The sequence below is a fragment of the Anabrus simplex genome, chromosome X (assembly GCF_040414725.1).
Source record: "Anabrus simplex isolate iqAnaSimp1 chromosome X, ASM4041472v1, whole genome shotgun sequence".
Classification (NCBI taxonomy): domain Eukaryota; kingdom Metazoa; phylum Arthropoda; class Insecta; order Orthoptera; family Tettigoniidae; genus Anabrus; species Anabrus simplex.
Window position 1 is genome coordinate 152,657,022 of NC_090279.1, and position 23,211 is coordinate 152,680,232.

Below are 23,211 nucleotides of genomic sequence, written 5' to 3' on the forward strand. Positions count from 1 at the left end.
TCCCAATCCGAATTCCCCTATTATATTACCTTCTCTTCCTTGGCCTACCACTGCATTCCAGTCTCCCATCACAATTAGATTCTCTTCACCTTTTACATATGGTATTAAATCTTCTATCTCTTCATATATTCTTTCGATTTCCTCATCTGCTGAACTAGTAGGTGTATAGACCTGCATTATTGTGGTGGCATTGGTTTGGTGTCGACCTACCACAACGATTCAAACTTCTAACATTCCACGCTCTGACTCGAAGAATGTTAGTTCCATCTTCCTGATGATCTCCCCCTCTCGTGTAGTCCCCACCCAGAGATCCCTATGAGGATTAGTTTACCTCCGGATTATTTTACCCGGGAGGAAGCCGTCATCAGTACATCATTCATACAGAGAGAGCTGCACGTCCTCGGGAGTTAGTTACGACTGTAGTTTCCCCGTTGCTGTCAGTCGTGTAGCAGTATCAACACAGCTAAGCCATGTTGAGTATTATTACAAGGCCATATCGGTCCATAGTCTGGTCACTCAACAGATACCCATCTGATATGGTTGGACCTGCGGCTCGGCTATCTGCTTCATTGTGACACGCAAGCCTCCCCACTGCGGCAAGGTCATATGGTTCGCAGGGGAGGACTGTACAAGGTCGAACTATCTCCTCTAATCCTCTCCTTATCTCAGTATCGATTTAACTATTTTCTGTGTTGATTTAAAGACTCTAGATGTTCCATTTTCTGCTTTTAAACCATGTCATCCTAACCTATATTATATGAAATTTTCACCTGATGTACCCTACCTATTTTTGAAGTTGAAAATTAGGAAAAGAAAAGGGGGTGTTTTAGGCAAGTAAAAAATGGTAGCTTGTAACTCTTCCTCTGTATTGGCTAGAATAACACTGTCTGTATTGGAGTTGATAATTTAGGTCTTGGCTTGCAGTGTGCTGGGATTAAATAATGTACTTTGAAATCTGATGCAGGATAGATCAAGTTAAGTACATTATGTTCATGTAATTTTTGTGTGTCGTAGACAAAACTCCATGACACGGTCTGCGAGAAGCGACACGCAGCGACCATTGCAACCCACGACTTGGACCTTATTGCTCCAGGTCCTGTGACGTATAAGGCTCTTCCTCCCAAAGAAATCTCCATCCGGCCGCTGATGAGGGCACGAGACTATACAGGACAAGAACTCTTCAACCAACTCCAGAAAGAGGCTGATGACCTCCGCAAGGAGAAGAAGAGGCATGTTTACTCAGGAATACACAAGTAAGTTTGACTTAGGTAGTACAGTAGAGTCTCGATTATCCGACCTAAACGGGACCTGGAGTATGTCGGATCAGCGAAAATGTCGGATAATACAGAATAACTTTGAAAGTGAACTAAAACAAACAGGAAGGCCATACTGTATTACGGTACTCTATTTATTGAATTATCAATTCAATTGTACAGTACATGCTGTATTGACCGAAAACATTCCAAATGTCTTACGAAAAGAAACTTGTCAACAATCAAGGATGAAAGGAGTTTCCGCCGATATTTACTCTTCAGTGTTTCCAGCACACCTTGGTCCATTGGCTGGCATAATGACGTCACGTTATGAGGGAGGAACATGAATTTGATGTCGCCTCTTCTAAGTTGCTGTTCATTTGAGTGTGATGGAGCGTTGTCTAGTTGAAGAAGAGGTTTTCTAGGGAGATTGTTTGAAGCTAGAAATTTTTCTACATCTGGAGCAAACTGTGTAAGAAAACAGTCTTTAAAGATGTCAGCAGACATACAGGCAGTCTTCTGATTCGTGAAATGGACTGGAAGAGCATTAACAGAAATATTTTTAAATGCCCTAGGCTTCTTTGCTTTACCAATCACAAGCAATGTTCCTTATAAGTTCCCAGTATCATTACTACAGGCAAGAACAATAAATCTTTCCTTGCTACGTTTGTAGCCAGATGCAGACGTCTCGGCTTGGGCGGCGAGAGTTTTTGACGGCAGCATCTTGAAATTTCGCCCAGTCTCATCACAATTAAAAATCTGATAACCGGTTAATCCTTCAGCAAGTATTGTTACTTGACATTCCTTTTTAAATTTCACCACCTCATCGGATTTAGCTGACAGCTTTTCTCCACAGATATTAAGCTACCTAATGTCATACCGTGTTTTCCACCGATGAAGCCTCCCAGCACTGGCAGTAAATTTAGGCTCCCCTTCATTAAACTCCTTCTGGAAATACACCACATTTTCTTGTAGAATGGGGCCTTATATTGGCAGGCCCTTTTCCCAGTTTTGATTGAACCAAAGAAACGGTGTTCACTTATGTTTTCGTACTCACATTTCTTCATTGTTTCTCTGATTTTTAGTGCTTCACTTGTGGCTCTGGTAGAGCACCATTTTTTGAAACTTCCCTCATTATTTGTCCAGTCTCCCACTGTAACACGTCCAACACCATAATCTGAAAGCACTTTTGAAAAGCTTCCCTTTTGTCCAGTCTCTTTAAACGGACTCAACTTGTCTTCCATAGAAAGAATCGGTTTGTTCAGTTTACTCGCCATACTCACAGAGGATATGAAAAAACTAACATCCGCACCCAACGGATACTACACTGAACAATGACTGAAGATTCGCTGCACCTGTCCTTGAGAAAAAGTCGGTCCTACCGCCAGCAGTCAGGCCAGTGGTGTTCAGACGGTTGCACCCTCCACACCGGGTGTCCCAGAATTTAGTCTCCACCAAAAGTTCAAAATTAAGTCTACCAGTGTCGGATAACACGGATGTCGGATAACCGAAGGTCGGTTGAGCTAGACTCTACTGTATGTTATCTTCAGAAGCCTGTGAAATAAGAAGCATCCGAAAAGTGGCATTACTCTAAATGGATGGAAAAAGTACTGGAATACAGTGCTAGACCTAAGTATCTGGGGCATCACTAGATCGTTCGCTAACCTACAGGTACAACTGTGCCAACACCAAGCTGGTGTGAGCACATAGCCTACTAGTGTTGAATTACACCAAGAGATCCGGTCAAGGCTTAACGTCCCCATCCAACAGACGAATCAGCATCATATGAACACTGCGGAGAGGTTTGGAATTCAGCTTGAGCTTTTATCATACAATTTAGTAATTTGAAATTGTATACCACCACCTTTCCTATCCTGCCAGCCACATTCTGATTGTTTTTTCACCAGTGGGACTTGAGCGGGCTAACCGTGGGATCAGACCATATAGACTTGACACCTTAACGATAATCACCACTAGGTGGGCTTTTTTTTTTTTTTTTTCAAATGAAAATATACATGCGACCATTATTTGAAGAATAAATAAAAGTAGTAGTTCAGAATAGGTTTCCAAACCTGCACGACTAGAGCATGCTGACATGGCGTGCACAGGTCATGGAGGAGGATACTTTGTTGTTGCTAGCACGTTGCTCAGTTTTAAACCTGCTGTATAATTCCTATATTTTTGAGTGGTATTTGAACACTCTTAAACAACCACTTGCAACCAACAATTATCCTGCCATAAAGGCATTTAGTCTTTGTCATTTGCACCTCCCACAAGTCCTGATAAGTTTGTCTAATATCTTTCCAAGTAATTACACAGATTCATTCAAGCTAAAAGTGATGACATTCATGGAAGAAAATGACAGCATCAGGCCGTGAGTTTTCTGTTCACGGAAAACGTGTATACAGTGCTTGAAGGTAAACAGTTTATCTTCATAGGCAGTAGGAACACACTGTGAAATTGTGGTATGCCTTCTAATGCTCAGTCCATTCCTTGTATAGAAATTTCTGATCCACTCTTGGCTTGCTTTAAACTCTGGCGTAGAAAGTTCTTTTGCCATTTCTAATGCTTTTAATTGGCATATTTCGGTAGACGGGGCTTATCCTAGTTCTCACCTTTCTGCTATGTATTTGTACAGAATCCTTTCAATGTCAAGAAACTGTGCACTCTGTCCACGGCAAGCTCTACAGTCGCCACTACTATTTAAAAGAAAATTTTTTTTTTCTTTCTCCAGTCTCGAATACAAGATTAATCTATATCGTATTTCCTACAGATGGCACGATTTCAAGAAATTTCAGCTTCCTTAATAACTCATTATTTCACTTCCATTAAAAGACTGCAAACACGTTGTTGAATTCATGTTTACACGTGGCACTCTAAGAACAGACTGTAGACTGACTTGTGCTGAGCGCTTAGGTAAAAGAAAAGTGAAAGTGTGTGGATATATTTGTATGTTAGGGAAGGATGGGGGCAGGTTGTTAGAGAATATGGCCTGCGGTTCATTTAGGAATCTGCCATTCGGCCCACCAGCAAATTAAGTTGAGCACAACTGGTATAGATCATTCATTAATATTCAATCTTACCTGAAATATAGCTTGCTAAAATCAAACTTACTTTTAAATCTTACTGATCTCTCTTGAACTATTTACTCTATTTAATGTAATTTGCTGTAAATAACATTTATGCCCATCATGAAGGGTATTTGAAAGCTTTCTGCACCTGTCAGCTCCTTAAGCTCCATACAACCCTACACTTCAAATAACTCCAATAGTAATTAGACTTTTAAGGCAGAATTATAGTGTATTAATAAATACTTCATGCTTCACACACACACACACACACACACACACACACACACATTCGTACCCTATTTAATAGTTTCTCAGCTGGTCGCAGAATGAAGGCATTTCAATGTATGTAGGAGATGTCCTAAACAATTTTAAAAATTTAAAAAAAATATCAGTACCATGGGGTATGACAGTCTTGTGGAGTAATATTCATTATCGGGGTGTTACTTCAAATATTTGGGAAGTGAAACATTGCAAGATGCATGGTTGGATATGGAGATCAGCAGAAGGGTACAAATGGGAAATACATTCTACAAAAATGTGTGGAACAGAGAAGTTCCTATGAAATGTAAAGAGATAATGTACAAGATATACTATACACCTCTATTAACGTATTGTTATGAATAAAACTCCATCTGTTTCGTTACTCTAATTTATTTCAGGATGACCTAATAAATGCACACACACACACACACATATTTAAACACACAATTCTAACCAGTTATGAATGACCACACTTACTAATTACAAGTCTATTCACAAGTCCGTCTTCTTTATGGCGCAGCAGGGGTCCAGCCCATTGTTATACCTGCAGACACTTAACTCTTACTTTCACTTTTCCCAAGTCCAGCCGCCTCACACAGCAGCTGTGTGTAGACAACTGGATCTGAACACAGTGCTATGAGTCACTCGACACACGATGACTGTTCATTGGTTCGATTCCACAGACAGTCCAGTAATTCACATAGTCGCATGCAGCAAACAACTAAACAGCTCAACAGTATTCAACAGCAGGATGATACAACAGCGAACATTAACACAGGTCCATTTATCCTCACACTCATGATAGCGGGTTTCCTCGCTGGCTCACAGCGATCGTCAGTCCACAGAATTACACGAACACAGTACAGTCTTCCGTTCTGTCATCTCCACCCCACTCACTGGACTCTCCGACACCACCAACAGCTCGCTCTCAGAGGCCGTGTATTTATACGTCGATGTTGGGCCACTAGAACATTGAGGGTTCAGCTGGAGATCGTATCTTCCAGAAATCGCATGGAGAAACTAGATGAAAGGAACAATAGAGCAAGAGCCGTAGCATGTCCTCGGGCAGGCTGGGAAGTTCCCAGAGCTAGCTTAGTCATCCCCTTTCAGGTAATACCGAAGGGGCTGCGACAAGGCTGATGGTCGTTCGAGCACATAACTGTATGCATCAGAGACTTGAACTTTGACAGCAAGAAATGAGAGTAAAATTCAACTCGGTGAGATGAAGTCTCTGAGGAGTATGGTAGGGAAGACAAAGAGAAACAGAGTAAGAAATGTTGAGGTCAGAAAAGAGATAAAGATAGAAAGTCAGTGATAGGATGGAGAACAGAATCGTTGATTACAGGAAGGGCTTAACTCCACATTTTTATGAAAATGAGCTAAGACTGTTTTCAGAACCGCAGAAGATAGACGCATCTGAGCACAGAAAGGAACCAAAGTCCGGCATGCTTAATGTATTAAATGCTATGCTCATTTTCCTGTTGAGTGCAGAAAGGTCTGCAGTCCAGGACTGTAGTACTTTTCTGCAATCATTTGTTAGCATCCATGTAAATTAAATTATTTACTTGCTTATAATAATACTCGTGTTTCATTGTTGGTATTTCGTACTTTGTAATTTCATTGTTAGTTAGGTGATCATTATACAAGAGTGCTAACATTACCATATCTCACCGTCACCAGTTCGAATTCTGTTCTGATAAGAAAGGCATTGTCGCGCTCTCTCAATACATCAGAGGATTATATTCTCATACATTCTTGCTACGATTATAAGAGCAACCCATCAAACTATCTACTCGGTTTGCCTATCCTGAAAACTATGTACCCATTAATACCAAAAAGATGCCAGATATAAAGAAGTCAGTCCAGTATGTTTCAGAAGAACAACCCCAACAATTTTGGCGCTCTGGCCTTCAGTGGCCAGCAGTGGAATAAACAATTTGCGGATGAATCGTACTTGGCTGCTGTAGATTTGTTCTCTTTTGTACTAGCAATTCACATTGGTGTTTTTATATTCCTCAAATTCTGTGGGAGAGATTCACCACTGGACATTCCTATGTCAAAGTGTTTGTGTTCGAGATAATTCTTGGTATTACCATTGCATTTTTGTGTTCATTTTGATTTAAAGTTGGAATCAGTATTGAAAAATTAATCTTTTATTCTGTGTGTTGTGGACAAAAGTGACTATTAACGTTAGAATACAATGTGTTGAATTAGCTACATCGTTAAAAAAAAGATTTATTATGGTTGAATAAATATTCATTGAATATTTCCTGACACGTAATATCTTATGTAATTAACTTAGCAGTTTAAACAGTTGACGGCTGTTGATTTCAGAAAGGACTTAAGTCCAACATTTAAAAAAAAAATGGATAGCACAGACCATTCACATGAAATGACTTTTGTGTTTATTCAGCGAGTATATATGTATATTTTTAAACTAATAACAATAAAGTTATTTTAATGCGACCCAGAAATTGCTAAACACTTATTTTTAGTTTTCTCAAAAGTAGGTTTTCTGGACATGTTATTGAGGGTGGAGGAGGGAAGGATACCAAAACAAGTGTTGGGGGCTAAGATAGAGGGCAAGAGGGAGGCCCAGAGCAAGATGGATAGACTCTGTCAAGAACAGTATAAGAAAAGAAAAAAAAAAAGACTGACTGGAATACAATTACTGAAGACAAGTGGTGGAAAAGTACCATCAACACCCTTACCTGGCAAGAGCTGGACAAGGGGAAATGAAAATTAGTACATTTCTGTCGTAAATTCAGTTCCTACAATGTCGACTTTTCATGTAAATCATTGTCCCTTTACTTAGGTCAGTTTTGCAAATCATTTCAATTTTTTGTTCCCAAAAACTCTGTAAATGGAATATTTTTGTTAAATTGTTGCTTTCCACATAGCTGGTGAATAACGGCTGTGAACATGGCAACGTTAGTTTCACTGAAGTGCTGAAATTCAGCCATGGCAGTGAACAGATGGGTTTGTGGCAGGCAGTGAGATAATTCCTCCATCATTTTGCGATATCCCCTCTGTCAACAACGACAACATTCTTCTTTTGAACTCGAATCTTATTTTTGTCAAACAGATACAGACTGAATGTCAAGTACAACTTACTGGCTGTTGTACCTGTCTTCAGCAGGTCGGCCATATATTGTAGGTGGTTCAGGTAAATGGAAAAGGTAAACTCGTGGTGTCCTCATTCCGAGGTGGTGCAGCTCTTTTCAGGCACATCCCCAGTGGAGGTGAGCTGCGTGTACCGTTCCAACCACATACCAGCCCTCCTGCCATTCTTAAATTTCTGGCAGTACTGAGAAAAAGCAACCTAATTTGTGACTCTCTTCCCATCAGTGCCTCCATAGTACAAATAGAATAGCTTGAATAAATACAGTAGAAGTCCACTACAGCGAGTACGGCATATAACGAGAACCTCTTTATAATGATAACTTTTGTAGGTCCCTTCAAAATGCCTATATAAAACTGTGTATTAACCTTCGGTTACAGCGAGAACCCTATCACTGACGCATCCGTTATTACGAGCGATTATGCGCGCTCGATTTTTTCCGTTGCCGATATTTATGCACCCAGTCATTATACTGCATGCGATCGATCATCTTCGGTACCGTATCGTTTTCTCGCTATGCCCACCAGAGAGCTCTCGTCGACATTCGAAGGCAATGTCGAAGTCGATTAGTAATACCAGTCGACTGCTCTTCCGCGAGGAAAATGAAAGAGAACATGTTTTTTTAATTAATGCATAAATTACGTGTCCGATAACCGTTGTTAACTCGTTAAAGATAAACGCTGAATAAACGATCGCTTAATTTTAATGCTAAATACCGCAATTAAGAATGTGATAGGCCTACACCTCAAGATATGGCAGAGTGCGTCAACGATTACGAGGTTAGTTTATATTTTCTCGCGCCCGTTAAATCACGGAAATGCTATTTATCATGTAAATTTACAGCGAGAAGGTTATCATTTCTCTACTTCCGCTTGAAGTATGTTTTCATCATACATATAGTACAGAGAAGTTAGGATATGAGACGCTATTTGAATAACAAAACTGAAACGTTTGCCACAAAATGCGATCGATCATCCTCAGTATGGTATAGTTTTCGCGATATGTGCATTTGCGAACTCTCTCGCCAACATTCAAAGGTGATATTGGAGTCGATTAGTAACACCCGCCGACTGCTGTTCTGAAAAGAAAATTCGAAATGAAAGAGGATGAGACGTTTTCGTAATAAATGCGTAAATAACGTGGCCGGTAGCAGTTGTTACTTGTTAAAAATAAAGGCTGAAGTAAACGATCTCTTAATGGTATACTGTATACTGAAATTAAGTAAGAAAGTGATACACCTCAAGATATGGTAGGGTACTTCACTGATTTCAGAGGATGGTTTATATTTTTTTGCGTCTAGTTAAATTTCAGAAGCTACTCCAAGGTCAGTTTTTAGCGAGGAGGTTATCTTTTCTCTACATGCATTTCAAATAGGTTTTCATGATACATACACGGTTAGGTTAGGTGATGCCGTTTGAAGAAGAAAACTGAAATGTTTGCACAGAAGCCTCGGAGTGATACCGTACTTCTCCGAATCCAAGACGACTTTTTTTTTTCTCAGAATCCTATGTGAAAAATCAAGAGTCGTTTTGCATTCGCGGCCTGATAGTAATGAACCCCACTGGCAACTACCGCAGTAACCACGCTGATTTTTTTTCACCTCCACGCCCGCACACACAACTCGTTGACAATAAACGACCGCCTCTTTATCATAGGCCTACATCACTAGCCGCGGCGACCGGTCGTATAGTGCCTATGTGTAACGTCACTGGATCTTGGGAAATAGTGAAGAGAGAATGACATTCTATTATCCTCTACAAAAATGTTTCTCAAATCTGCAGAATGACATCAAAACATGCGAGCCTTCGAATTCTTAGAAAGGCCACGGCTAGTCAGTAGCAGAGTTATAACGCATCTGTGGTACTTCTGACGCTTAGAAAAATTAAGTTTTATAGACAGAAGGAATATTTTCGTGATGGATCGTCATATTGTAAAGATAGGTGGAGTAGGTATTGCCGGCAAATTTTCAACGGGTTCTCGTCGATGTTATGATGCCAATTTTAAGTTAATGGCTATTAAACACTCGAAAATGTATAATAATTGTGCAGCCGCAAGAAAATACGCAATAGGCCTAACTAAAGCCAATATTCGGCGTTACCGTGAAGGCAATGTTAGCTTAAAAACGCGTACTGCACAAATAATGTATTCAGTGGTCCGCAACAAGGATGCTTTAAAGAAGTCGAAGATGAAATTGTGAGGTATGTGCACAAAAATGCATGGGCGGAATTGCGATACCGCGGCGCAATAAACTCGTTCGTTGACTTTCAAAGTCCGCGATTAAGACCTATACATCGCTAGCCGCTGGAATTGGCCGAATCTGGCAAGCAAGACGTGCGTGTAGCGGCATGCTAAGTGAAAGTAACAGTTTTATAGTAAGCGAGAATATTTTTGTGATGTATCGTATTGTAGAGACGCGTGGAATGTGTATTGCCGGCAAATTTTCTACGAGTTCCCTTCGATATTATGATGCCAATTTTAAGTTAATGGTTATTAAACCTGCTGAAATAGCATAATTGTACAGCCACAAAAAAATACGGTATAACTAAAGCCAGTGTTCGGTGTCTACAGTCTAAAAATGCATACTGTATAAGAAAGACAATCATGTGATTTTACAAAGCACTTTTAAGCCTGATTAAATTTTTTTGAAGGAAATGGATTCGTAGAAATACGGTAATATATATTTTTTCAGAATGAAATTAAACACACACTTTCACGTATCGGATTTCGAGAAACAACAAACAAGTAACCCACAGTGTGGATATTATCTGCGAAAACTCTAATTTTGAACAAACTGATAGCCATTTCATACTGAATTTATTGTGCATGGGGGTTTTCTCGAATTTTTTTTACAAAAATCGGATATAACGACAATCCGTTATAGCGAGTAAATTTTTCGACCGTTATGGATTCTCGCTATAACGGACTTCTACTGTACTTTGATAGACCAGAGTGTCAAGTACCACTAGTTATCAGAGTATGTATGACCTGGAGGAATGATGAGGTAAATTAGTCCTAACACTCACAGCTCCTCCCCACCAGCATTCAGAGGGAGGCTGTTCCACTTGAAGAGAGAACTGCTCTTGATCTCGGGCATGCTCACAGTTCACTGATCAGCGACTTTTCTACTGTATGATAAGGATGGGGCATGGAAGATTGGAATGAACTATTCCTTCTTAGTTACAAAAGATTATTCAGTAAGAGTAACATTAACCCATTGAGCCCTGCATATCTTTTGGATTGAGACTGCTTTGGGTCTGGGATTATTTTGAAGGAAGTATAGTGACGCTTTGCATGATAAATTTCTTACTTACAAGAACATTTAAGATTTCAATATACATTAAAACAAACTGCATTCACGCTATGAACCACGTAACAAGGAATACTTTAAATGTATTTTATTTTATTAGCATTACAGGTCCATACTCAGTCAGCCTGCTGAGCTATAACCCCTCGCACTGCTTTGTTTTTGTGCATTATATGTATTCCCTAGGCTGTCAGTTGAATGTGCAGAAGTAATGCATCGCATTTGAGCTTTCCAAGCACTTCCTCTTAGATTTCCACATCTGTTTGTTCATCAGTAGCATTACTCATACTATTACTAATACTACTACTAATTTCACTGGAAACAATTACGTTCCTAATTAATCATCATTACTTTCTAAAAGTAGTTATATGTCTGTAACTTTCAGTCGTTTACTGGCAGCGATCTTGTTTACAAACAAATCTCAGCCTAGAGATAGCCTACTTCAAACTAATGTTACCAAGTGCACTTTTGTTATATATTAACAAAGAGCGAGAAGAAGAGTCCCTACACGAATCACAAATGCAACTCACTCTGCCATCTCTTGAGGAAAAGCTGAATTATGTAGTGAAGTGTGACAACAGAACAGTTCTGAGGTCCGGCATTTGGTCCACAAAGACGAAGCATGGAACGGTTCTGTGGCTTGGGCCCAATGAGTTAACTGTCGTAGAACGCAGGGCATATATTTAAGAGAAATCGTGAACATTTCCTTTATTCGTTGTAGGACACATTTGTACTGTGCATAAGATCGGAAATTTTATTTCCTGCAACTTTTGTTATGTAGCATTTATCGACAAGAATAGTATTAACAGAGGTATTTGAGGATCAATTTTTAGACCTTTCTCTAAACTACTAGCCCAGCTGAATAAAATAATTCATAGTCTAGATTGTAGTACATTTTCTTTTCACCTTAAATACTGATGTTCATTCCATTTTGTTTGTTTTCTGGTGACAGGTATGACGGATATTTAAAAGTTGATTTTGTTCTTATTCTGATCACACAAAAAGCAATTTTTAAACTTCCTGACCAAAGTTCAGACAACTGTTCATCGTAGTCATCAACCATTTCTGTTGTCCAGCTCCCTCTGGGTTGGAATATTTATGGCACCTTTCAATCTTCCTCTACCTAACCACCATTATTCCTTCTTAACTGTGTTCCAATCCAGGTTTCTTCTAATTATGCTATTCTTGATTGTTTTCAACTACCTTAATCTGGGGTCTTCTTCTTGCCCTCTTTCTTGTCTGGGTTTGCATTATCCACTTCGGTATCCTTCCCTCTCCATTCTGTCATAAAACTTTTCCATTCAGATTTCCTTCCTGGCATTCTCATTTCTTAGTCTGTCCTTCCTTCTCTTTCCTGTCGTACCTCTTAAAAATTTCACTTGCCTAGATTTGTTTGTCAGTATTGGGTAGTAATACATCTTATATGCTATGTGACCATGGAATGGTTTTATTCAAAAGTTAATACCAAAAGCATTAATACATTTATCTCACTGGGAGATGAGACGATCAATTCCAGAAAGAGGTAGCTCGCTGACAGACCACAATTGTACCCACACTTGCGCCTCCTCATCCGAATGAAACAGATGTCCACGAATGTCTTTCTTCCTCCATGATTTATCGGTTTTCCTGAATAAGGCCCTATCACATCAGAGGTAATGGCTCAATGGGCCTGTCCTGGGCGCACATCGTCTTGCAGTGATGTGCACCCTTCTCGGAATCTCCTATGCCACTCGTTATGGACATAGTGTTCTAGAGAAATGAATTTCATTATGGTTCCGTATTGAACTTTGATTAAACCAAATTAAAATAAGCGAGTTAAATCCACCTTTTTGATACAAATTAAATAGTGTTTATTAAATAAACATTTAATGGGACTAGTTTCGACCTATTTAAAGTTTCATCTTCAGCCATATCACGTGTAGGACAACGTATTTGAAACAGTTGTTTTAAAGGTGGTCGTAAAACATAAAAGTTTGACACTGAAAAAAAATGTTTTTAGAATTTCCTTATCACTTTTGTTCATGTAGCTGTGGAAATATATGTGAAGAAGTCTTTTAGTATTCTTCGTAGTATTCAGGAACGTAGATACAAGTCAAAATTCACAATCTTGTTGAGGTATGCCATACACAGCAGACATGCGATGAGTTCCACATTCTCCAGAAAGCGAACCACACTTCTCTGCTCTTCTTTGCTTGCCTCCATTTTTACAGCTAGACGAACACACTAGACCAGTCTGCGCACCAGCAAAGGCATAACCCAACAATTACGTGCACCTGTGAGTTGTCATTATGCAGTTCTTCCACAGCGATGGCAGTATCAATACGTAACAGTGTTGCCACCTTTCACGCAAAATGTGCGTTATGGCGGGTGTTCAGTTTTTGTTTGACTGCCCCCTATACATCACCTCTTTACACTTCATTGGATCTTCCTTCCTCCACACCAGGTTTCTCGTGCTCTGATAGAATGCATTTCCATGTTGAATCCTTTTAGTGATATTCATGTCCAGCCCTGCATCCTGTATCAGTTCTCTTCTTAAGTATTTGAAGCTCTCCAAAGTTTCAAGTTTTTGTCCCTTTATTTTTATAATTGTTTTCCCTTATTACAACTCTCATTATATTTATGTACCTAGATTTGTAATTGTGGGTTATGTTTCCAGGTACCTGTATCTGCTGGAAGGAAAACCTGTGTACCCAATTCTTGTTGACAGCAGTGGCCGGACCATCTCCTTCCCACCCATAACCAATAGTGATGTAACAAAGGTGAGTACCATGAATCACAGCTATCTACCCTATATATTATGGACAGAGTGTAGTTCATGAAACTACAAGTTTTGTAGTCTTCTACTGGTTGTATTCAGCTTCCTTTTTTTTTTTGTCTTGTCCCTTTTCCTTTGTTTATAGAACATTCTTCTTATCCTACCCATCCCACAAGGTCTATCAGACTGGCCCCTCCGTGTACTGTATGTTAATGTATACCTTTGTGATAAATATGGGAAACAAAGTGGGGAACTATGAAGTAAATATCTCCGCTACACGGAAAAGCATAGAATCATGGAAGATTTTAGACTTAGAAGATAGTGTAAGTGCAGATTCTTCAGTTGTTCCGGTCTTAGTAGCCTCTTACGATATGCAGGGGTACAGATAATGCATTCTTTCACTCCACCCACAGCGGAGATTAAAGAGTTCTTATAAATCAAAAGGAATATGTGGCATGATCTACGTCCAGCAGTATGGCACGTAATCCAGCACACAACATTCCCATGCCATGTCACAAAATAGTGTCGCCCATCAAGATCTACATCCAACAAAATGGTCGCTGATTTAGCTCATCGTTTTGTGGCCATAAATATTTGCAAGATACGGTTTGAGAAAAATTCTGCTGCCTCTGGTGGTGTTACCATGTGTAAGGGGCTTTGTTGTGACCTAGACGAAATGGTAGTCAAAGACAGTTGAAACTCTTTTAACCTTTATCGTACGAGCGTCTGTGTGCGGGCATGTCCCTTGGATGACGGAGTGTTAGGAAGGTCCGAGCCCATGCTGGCTGGAGTTTTTTTTTTCCTAGCAACAGCATGAACTACAGTCATACTCTTGTAGAAATTGGTAATTTTGAAAACACTTGGTACAGTTTATTATAAATCCAGTTAATCTCTTATTACACTACATTACTTTTGAATCTGCACACAATATTGCACGTAAGAAAACCTTCGAAATAGGAGTCGATCATTAGATATGGAGCTGTAGTATTGCGAGACATGGCAATTTATGTTCTAAGGTCAGGCGATGTCAGTAACAGGAAACTAATCTGTTGACGCAGTGACTGGAAACAGCCCACGCTGAGGTGAAGACTGTAGAAGGAAGTAGCAAGTTATTTTGTTCTTATCGTTTTATATTACATCACACTTCTCGAGGCACAAAAACAACATTCATATGAATGTGATTTTGTAAAGAAGAAAGTAAAAACCTGGGCCTTAAAATGTACTTTTCGTGTGGTACTTTTTGAAGCAAGGATACACGCAAAGTGCTACACCGCATTCCTCACGATCTAAATTCGACCTTGATGTCTTTCCCTTCTCAGAGCACACTTTGCACCTGCGAGATGATCCCTTGTTAGGCCAATGTTTAGAACTTGTCACTTCAAGGCGAGAGAGACGTGCAGCACTGGTAACAGTCTGCCAAGATTAGTGGATGGTAGTTCTGGGTTCATGTCTTGAGCAGCTTGTATTAGATTCCTAACAAGTAGCTCATGAAACTTCTTTTGAGGCAGCTTTCCTTCACACGATGTGTGAATGATGAAGGCGTTCAAAATAACGATGTTCAGCAGATGGAAGAATAGTTTCTTTGTTCACTTCCATGTTCGGCCGGAAATCTCATAACTATTGGCCATACGATCACTCTGGTCACAATAACCCATATGTGCTTTGTAGCTCTCGATTATTGCATGTTAGTTAGCAAATACACTTCCCTCTTATCTTTTCAACTTATTGCGCACAGGTTTACCTTCACTTTGCTAATAATATCTCCCTTTTTCAGTTTCAAATCTTTAGGTCCGAATTTTTTCGGCATTTACTTTTGGTTATGTCGGACGGTGCCAAAGCTGTTTACTTTCCTTCCATGCAAATCATTGAAGAGGGCAGGAGAGGAAAATGAATTGTCCATGAATAATTTATAGCCTACACCCTCTACTTTCCTTGCTAGCTGCAGAAGTGTTCCATGCGTAGAATTGATGGTCGCTGTGGTATTTTGCCGTTGTTTCCCAAGGTAGACTGTCATATCATAATTGTAACCGTTTCTGTCGCGGAGCTTGTACAGTTTTATACCAAACCGCGTATGTTTTTTTTTTTGTATGTACTGCTTGAAGATCAATCTGCCTTTGAATAGGACTGTCACTTCATCAGCTCCAAGGTATTCAGTTGGGTTCTAAATGGAAGAAAATTTGTCATTGAGGTGATTGAATACATTTCATACTTTCAACAGTCGATCATAACTGGGGTCAGTTTTGTCTGGTGTGTTGTCATTATTTTCTTCGAAATGTAGGACTCTAAGAATGTGGAGAAAGCGGTCATGCTTCATTGTCTTCGAATAGAAAGGAGTGTAATACTTCTCTTGGGTAGACCAGTAATCCTTCAGTGTGTCTCTCTGGCAGTGACCCAGCTGTTTATGATCTGCACCTAAAGTCTGAAATGCGTAACGGTTTGTCTCTCCAAGAAGTAATCCGAAAAGTTCATCAGTAAATATCAATATAAATTTTCTGGTGGAGGCGAGTCTGAATTGAAATGTTCATTCCCTAAGAGAGATAATCCAGGGGGAGGGCCGGTAAACACGTGCGCATTTGATTTGTCTCCGGGTAGTCTGTCTCTCCATTCTGAATCACCCATGTCACTTTCACTCTCACTTCCATGCACAACACTGTTCCCTTCATGAGGAGACCCAGGTTCTTCTGATTCAGATACAGATATTACATCTTCATCGGAATCTGAGCCCATAAAAATTTCCCACACTTCGTTCTGAGTAACGGAACGTAACATTCCCGCACGTCTAGCCAGGCTCACTGCTTATAAGGAACTAATTGCTTTATTTGTAGCGGGAAGACCAGCCGCCAAATTCTTATGAGCATTATTGTGCACATTGTAGTGACTCGTATATTAGTAACAAATCCAGTAGATTATTTTCATAAGCCAGAATTCACAGCAAAATGCTAGGAAATTTATGTGGTTGATATATCAACCACTCGTCCTTTTCGAGGTGTAATTCTCTGGTTATTTCGACCACTCGTCCGATAAAGGTTAAATATATGGTGCCATTTGTATCTACCGTATATGGATGGCAGAGTTCTAGTACAGGATAACTCGAGGAAGATCATCTTGAAGATAAATTACTAATACTGGTTACCACAGTGTCTGTTTTCTGTCCACGCTAAATTGATGACTCTAATTGCGGATGAGCCCATCCCAAAATCTCATCCATGTTAATATGAATAGCCCTGGGAGTTTTGAGGATAGAGCCCGTCTGTTTGGAGGCACTAGTGTACAGTGATGTGAAGTTTTTTTATTGGGTTATTATGTCTTCATGTTTGTGATCAGGAGAACTAAATGCTGACTGGTCTATGCCATAGTGTTTTCCGTCGAACCACTTAACGGCTGTGAAACATGGACCATGAAGAAAGCTGACAAGAGAAAGATTGATATGTTTGAATGGCGATGTCTGCTGAGAATACCATGGACAGTCAGTTAGTTATAAGAAAATCTTTGACCAAGTCAAGCCAAAAATCTCTTAAGGGGAACAGGGTGAGACAAAGGCTTACTTTGGCTGCATAACAAGAAGTCCCTCCTTGGAAAAGGGTGTCATGTTGGAAACAGTGGGAGTCAGAAGAGGAACTGGAAGGCCAAGATTGTGTTGGTTAGGCAACATCAATGGAGATCCTGAGGTGGTGATCGCTTAACTTGAAGCTGCCTGGAATACAAACGGTTGCTTGGTTTATATCAGACTGCTTTTTAACGGTCTTCACCTTACGAGATACCTTGCCACTGCCACTGGTCATGTTCTTTTGGACTCCCAGCACTGTGGACTATTGTCAGACATCGAAGTCAAAGTTTCCACTGAAGCAAACTCTAATGGAGCACAGTTATGGTAATTCTGCATTGTTGGAGACTTATTTTTCAACAGTCCAGATGTGCAGATATCCATTGCACTAGCATCAGGGCTCTGTACAGGAATGTCTTGCACGAATTCCTATTTCTTGATTTAAAAACTCAGATGTGTTCTGGTGATATGACGTGAGCCTGTGTCCATATGGATCTGCACCTGGTTTTAGTTCATTCCAAACAATTGTAGAATGTCTGCCCAGTAGTTAGGTGTCGTAATGGATTCCTGGAAGTTTCTCATATTAACTTTCATGTTTTTATCAACCTTGCCTATCACCAACTTACCTGCATAACTGAATCCTCCTGTGTTTTCCTTGGTTTCCCATTTTTACACCAAGCAAATGCCAGGGTTGTATCTTAAGGCCACGGTCACTTCCTTCTCACTTGTAGCATTTCCTATCTCATTGCTGCCATAAGGTAGGTGATCGCCCAAATGTGACCACTACCAGTGAGATGGATGTAGTCCATTGGGCGACTCTTTTCCATTTTGACCGTACAGGATGTGTTTATGTACGTGCGTATGAACAAAAGAGCCTTCCCAATAGTTGATTTTCAGTGCCATTTCATGACATTCACGAATGACACACATCTACTAGATCAGAAACAACGTTGCGCAGCACAGAAGTCCCATACTTTCAACCGTTATTTACCATATGTCAGTAGCGTTATACAGTCAGTCTGATATAATCCAAACTACTCTCCATGGAATGGAATGGAGACAAAGAATCCAGAGAACGACCGAGAGCAATGCTAGACTGAACAGATGAAAAGACAGTTTGTCTTTGGCTCCTCTCTCTCTGTTGTTCCATTTTCCCACGCTGACATGTCATTGTGTTTATCCTGTTATGAGTTTCTTTTCATGTTCCTTTCTTTCTGTATGACTTGATTCATCATCTTTTTGTTTCTTACCTGTACTTAAATAAATATTGATATTGATTTTTATTTTTTTCCAGCTGTCCATAAACACAAAGTCAATGTTTATAGAAGTGACAAGTGCTTCTGGCCAGGGAGTGTGTCGCAACGTGCTGGATACGCTTATGTCTGAAATGCTCACGTTGGGCATCGGCGACATACAAAACAAAGAACAAGAGGAAGATGCAAAACAGTTCCACACACTGAGCATCGAACAGGTGAAGATTGTTGACATGGAGGGCAACCTGAAAGCAGTCTATCCTGGCCGTAACGACCTTGTATACGAGAATCATAGTATTGCTATCATCCGAGAATGATGCACAGACTGACAAGCCAAAGTGTTTTATGTTAATATTTTTGTTGCCATTTGTTGGAGCACTTAATTTCAAGCTGCTCGATTTGACTGACGCAAGCTTTTGTGTTGTTCTTTTTAACCCCCCTGTTGTGCATCCAGCATGTGTCAAGTCGTATGAGTCTGAGCCTTTGTTTACGCTAGATGTTTTATGTTCACACCTATCTTTTTGGCGTCTTCAAGGGGCATAGTTTGTGCATTTCACAAACTATGCAGTCAAGTTTTTTCCTACTCCTCATGATCTTATAAACCATCTTGACAGTAGCTTCTTTCTGCTACTACTTCCCAGAGAATTTCTAGATTCATCAGTTTCTTCCATGACACCAACTTGTCCTCTTATTTTGCATTTGATATTTCCTAGTAAAATCGTCTCAGTTTCAGTATTTGTCCCTGCTAAGAACATCATGGGGTGATTTTAATACTAACTGGTTAGCAAGTACTTTCCGTTGTCTGCAGTAGTTTTCTCCATAATTGACAGCAGTAATCCTATGTTAAAATCGTGTCTTTTCAGTGTATCAGCCTCACAATCATTCTCAGTCATCAATGATCTGTATTTAGGACTGTCGCCCAGATGGGATTCCCTATCAGTTGTTTACCTAGCATTTTCTTTAAATGTTTTCAAACAACTTGGAAATTTATCAAACATTGCCTTTGATTAATTATTCCAATCCCTTATTTCCCGTCCAGACCGATGACCTAGATGTTGGGCCCCTTTAAACAACAAGCATATTATTCCTTGTTCCATAAATTAATGTTTGTCCCAATTTGTCCTCTTGAATTCCAACTTTTTCATACTATGATTTTCCTATTTTTAAAATCTCCACTCAGGCTTATTCGTCTGCTAATGTCATTCCACGCCATTTCCCCGCCGACAGCTCAGAACATATAGTCGAGCAGCTCGCCTCCATACTCCTAAGTCTTCCCATTCCAAAGTTTGCAACATTTCTGTAACACTACTCTTTTGTTGGAAATCACTAAGAACGAATCTGATTTCCAGTCATCCGTACGGCAACTCTAACATATTGCCATGTATTTGGTGCCATCTTGGCTGATGACATAAACTAAGCCATGTGACTCCTGCCTGAAATAAACAAATGAAGTGTCAAGTTTAGTACATCATTCATCATTTCCCTCTGTAATGTGCTATATTTTAAACCTGGTGCCATGTTTCTGGCTTGCCCTGTATATTAAATGGAGAACACAGCATAAATACAGTAAATTGCTATATAAATGTTAATATTTGGAAGGGGATAGAAAAGGCACTGGTACTGTGTGGCTAATAAGAGTTGGAAAGTAGTGCAACTTTATCAGGTTGCACATACTGTGATTTAGCTGCTGTATTGCTGTCACCATTCTGATCACTACAACTTATAAATTTTCTAGACTGTCAAAACATGAAATACAACACTTTACAGATATGATACAGTGTTCTAAATGTTATTTTTCATGTTTTGGCAGACTGAAAACTTATAAATTCCATTAACTAAGTTGACCCTGAAAAAAGAATGGCTTCCTTCTTCACAAAAGAAAAATCAGTCATCAATTTCTGTTTTCCAGCTGCAGCTGATTCAAGATGTTAATGGCACATTTCCATCTTCTGTCCTACCACCTTGTTGCTCTTCAACTGTGTTGAAGTCCAGTTTCCTTCTTGTTACGCTGTTAATCGAATCCAACCCCCTTGTTCTCCTTCCTTCATTCTTAATCTCCATCATCTGCTTTGATATCAATTGCTCTTCCATTCTCTTCAACATACCCAAACCATCTGTTATTTCTCTCCATTCTGTCAGGAAGCTTCTTTTCCACTCCAGTTTCCTTCCCGACATCCTCATTTCATAATCTGTCTTTTCTCATTTTGATCTTGAGTCTTGATGCGAGAAGTGTTCTTATCTTTATAAAACTTGTTCGTTCATTTTGCAATGCTTACACCTGTTTGTTAGCTTGTAGGCCAGTTACTAGTTTTCTGGCTGTTTCCTTGACAACCTCTTGATCCAGTCCATTTGACTGGATACGATCTCCCAGATATTTGAACTTTTCTTTTAATCTTCCCATGCTTTGCTTCCATGTATCTTTCTCCCTGGTGCCTGTCTTCATCATGATCATCATTTCCCGTTTCCAGTCTTTTGGGTTGGATTGTGAAGCAAGGACCTCCAGTTTTCTATCTCTCCACTATTCCCTTCCTTCCTCCATCATTCCTTCTACTTTTACTTCTCTACACTCTCCTTCACTGTATCCTTCCACCTCCTTCTGGACCTTTGCTGTTGTCTTCCTCCTATTATTTTGTCCGTAAATACTCACTTTGGAACTCTATCCTCTTCCATTCTCATCATGTGTCTATACCATTTCAGCTTACTCATCTCTATCTTGTAGTTTAGGGAATCCAATTCTCTCTGATTTCTTTGTTTCTGATGATCTTATCCCTTCGTGTCTTCCCAATTATTCCTCTAACGAATTTCATCTCGGCTGCTTGGATTCTGCTTTCATCATGTTTTGTTGTTGTCCATGTGCCTGCCACATGTCAAAATTGGTGTGTAATACACTGAGTACAGAATATTCTTGCAATTCTCAGGAACGTCCAGGTTCCACACTATACCTCTCACACATTGGTAAAACCCATTGGCTTGTTGGATTCGCTTTCCAATTACTTCATTTATTTTCCCATCTTCTGCAAGTATACTTCCCAAATATTTGGAGCTTTTCACAACGTCTGGTTTTCCATTTACTTCAATATTCCCTTTTCCTTCTCTATTACCTCTCGTCATTACTACTGTCTTACTCCATTTCATGCTTGTTTTAATTCCATATTCCTCTGTCTCCTGAGTCCTTACAGTAACTTGTTCATGTACTTCCATTTCATCTTCTCCCCATATTAATGTCACCTGCAAAGAGTGATTTCTTTTTTCCTCTTTGCTTCCCATTTTTTGTTGTACACTATTGTGAATTTCATCCATGACTGTGATGAAGCATAGAGGGGATAATATACTTCCTTGTTGAAGACCTGTTTCTACATTGAACCAGTTCATCCTACTACTCACACTCTTTTCTCATACATGGCTTTGATCGTTTGTACTTTTGCCTAGTGCCTGTACTCCATGTAATTCTTCATTTCATCGGAGCCTTTGAGATCTGTCTGCAATTTTGTGCAGATTCTCAGGTATCTTCTCCTGATTTGGGTGAATATGTAAACACATGTAAACTTCCTTTAGTGTAAAATACTTGCATGGATTCTGCCTAAAATATGATCTCAGCAGTGGGACAAAGAGGTGTACTAGCAGTCTTAACTTCCTGATTGACAGTATTATTACACCGTGGTGAATATACGGTCCCTGTGTTTGTGAGATGTGTGGATCTTTACTGCAATGGTAGGGTTAAAAGGAAAGCTTTGATTTGTAAGAAATGTCATTAAAAAGAAAATGATGAAAATAAGTTTGTATCTTTTATTTAATTTATAATTTATGTATTATGAATAGTGAACAAGTCTTTATGTTCAAAATTGTTTTGATTTCATCTGAAAGCATATCTGAATTGCTGTGTTCTTTTTATTTCTCCTTTTGGTTCAATTGTTGTATGTTTTATTTAATTGACTATTTATGTATTTTGAATAGTGAACAAGTCTTTATATTCAAAATTGGTTTTCATTGTATCTGAAAGCACATCTTCATAGCTGTTGTTTTTATTTTTCCCTTTGGTTCAACTGATGTGATGACTATTTGAGCATTAACCAGCCATATTTACTTGTGTAATTTACCCACACTTTAAAAAATGTTTAACATAAGGAAATGAGGGAGGGAAAATTATACAAACCTGATTTTGAATTTAAAATACTGATGGAATTCCACCACTATTTTTGTAGGGTCCTTTGGCAGTTGCTGGCATGTAGCTTCCTTTGAGGAGGAAGGTTGTTCCTCTTGTGAATCTGTACAGCCCCCTCCTGCTTGCTTTAACCTGTGGGATTCCTATATTGCTTTTTCTGTGATCTCCAGAGTCTTTACCTGTAGCATTTCATGCAAAATTAAATAGCCATTTCTTAATCCAGTTAAATATTTTGATGGTTCTCTTTCATTACAAGTAATAAAATTCTCTTTCAGTTTCTGGATATAAGCCTGATTTTAGTCCCAAAAATGATAAGCTTGTATTCTTGGCACACTGCAATTTCTTTTTGTTTACGCCTGCTGGAACATAATTGGCGTATTTTTCTATGAAAGCAATCACTGTTAATTTAAACCAAGCATTGTATTGTAACTCGCTAAGCACTGTTCACTTACTTCTATACAAATAATTAGCGCAGTGACCAGTATAT

General features: G+C 39.4%; 1 protein-coding gene across 1 annotated transcript in view; it reads left to right on the forward strand.

Annotated features, from left to right (window-relative positions):
• Positions 1-22,979, forward strand: part of LOC136886462 (leucine-rich repeat-containing protein 47) — a 43,820-nt gene extending 20,841 nt beyond the window's left edge. The window contains exons 4-6 of the mRNA XM_067159251.2: positions 1,015-1,253; positions 13,667-13,769; positions 18,604-22,979. Coding sequence (XP_067015352.2) covers positions 1,015-1,253; positions 13,667-13,769; positions 18,604-18,879 — 618 coding nt within the window. The 3' untranslated portion in view covers positions 18,880-22,979. The remainder of the gene's footprint in view (positions 1-1,014; positions 1,254-13,666; positions 13,770-18,603) is intronic.
• The last annotated feature ends 232 nt before the right edge of the window (positions 22,980-23,211 follow it).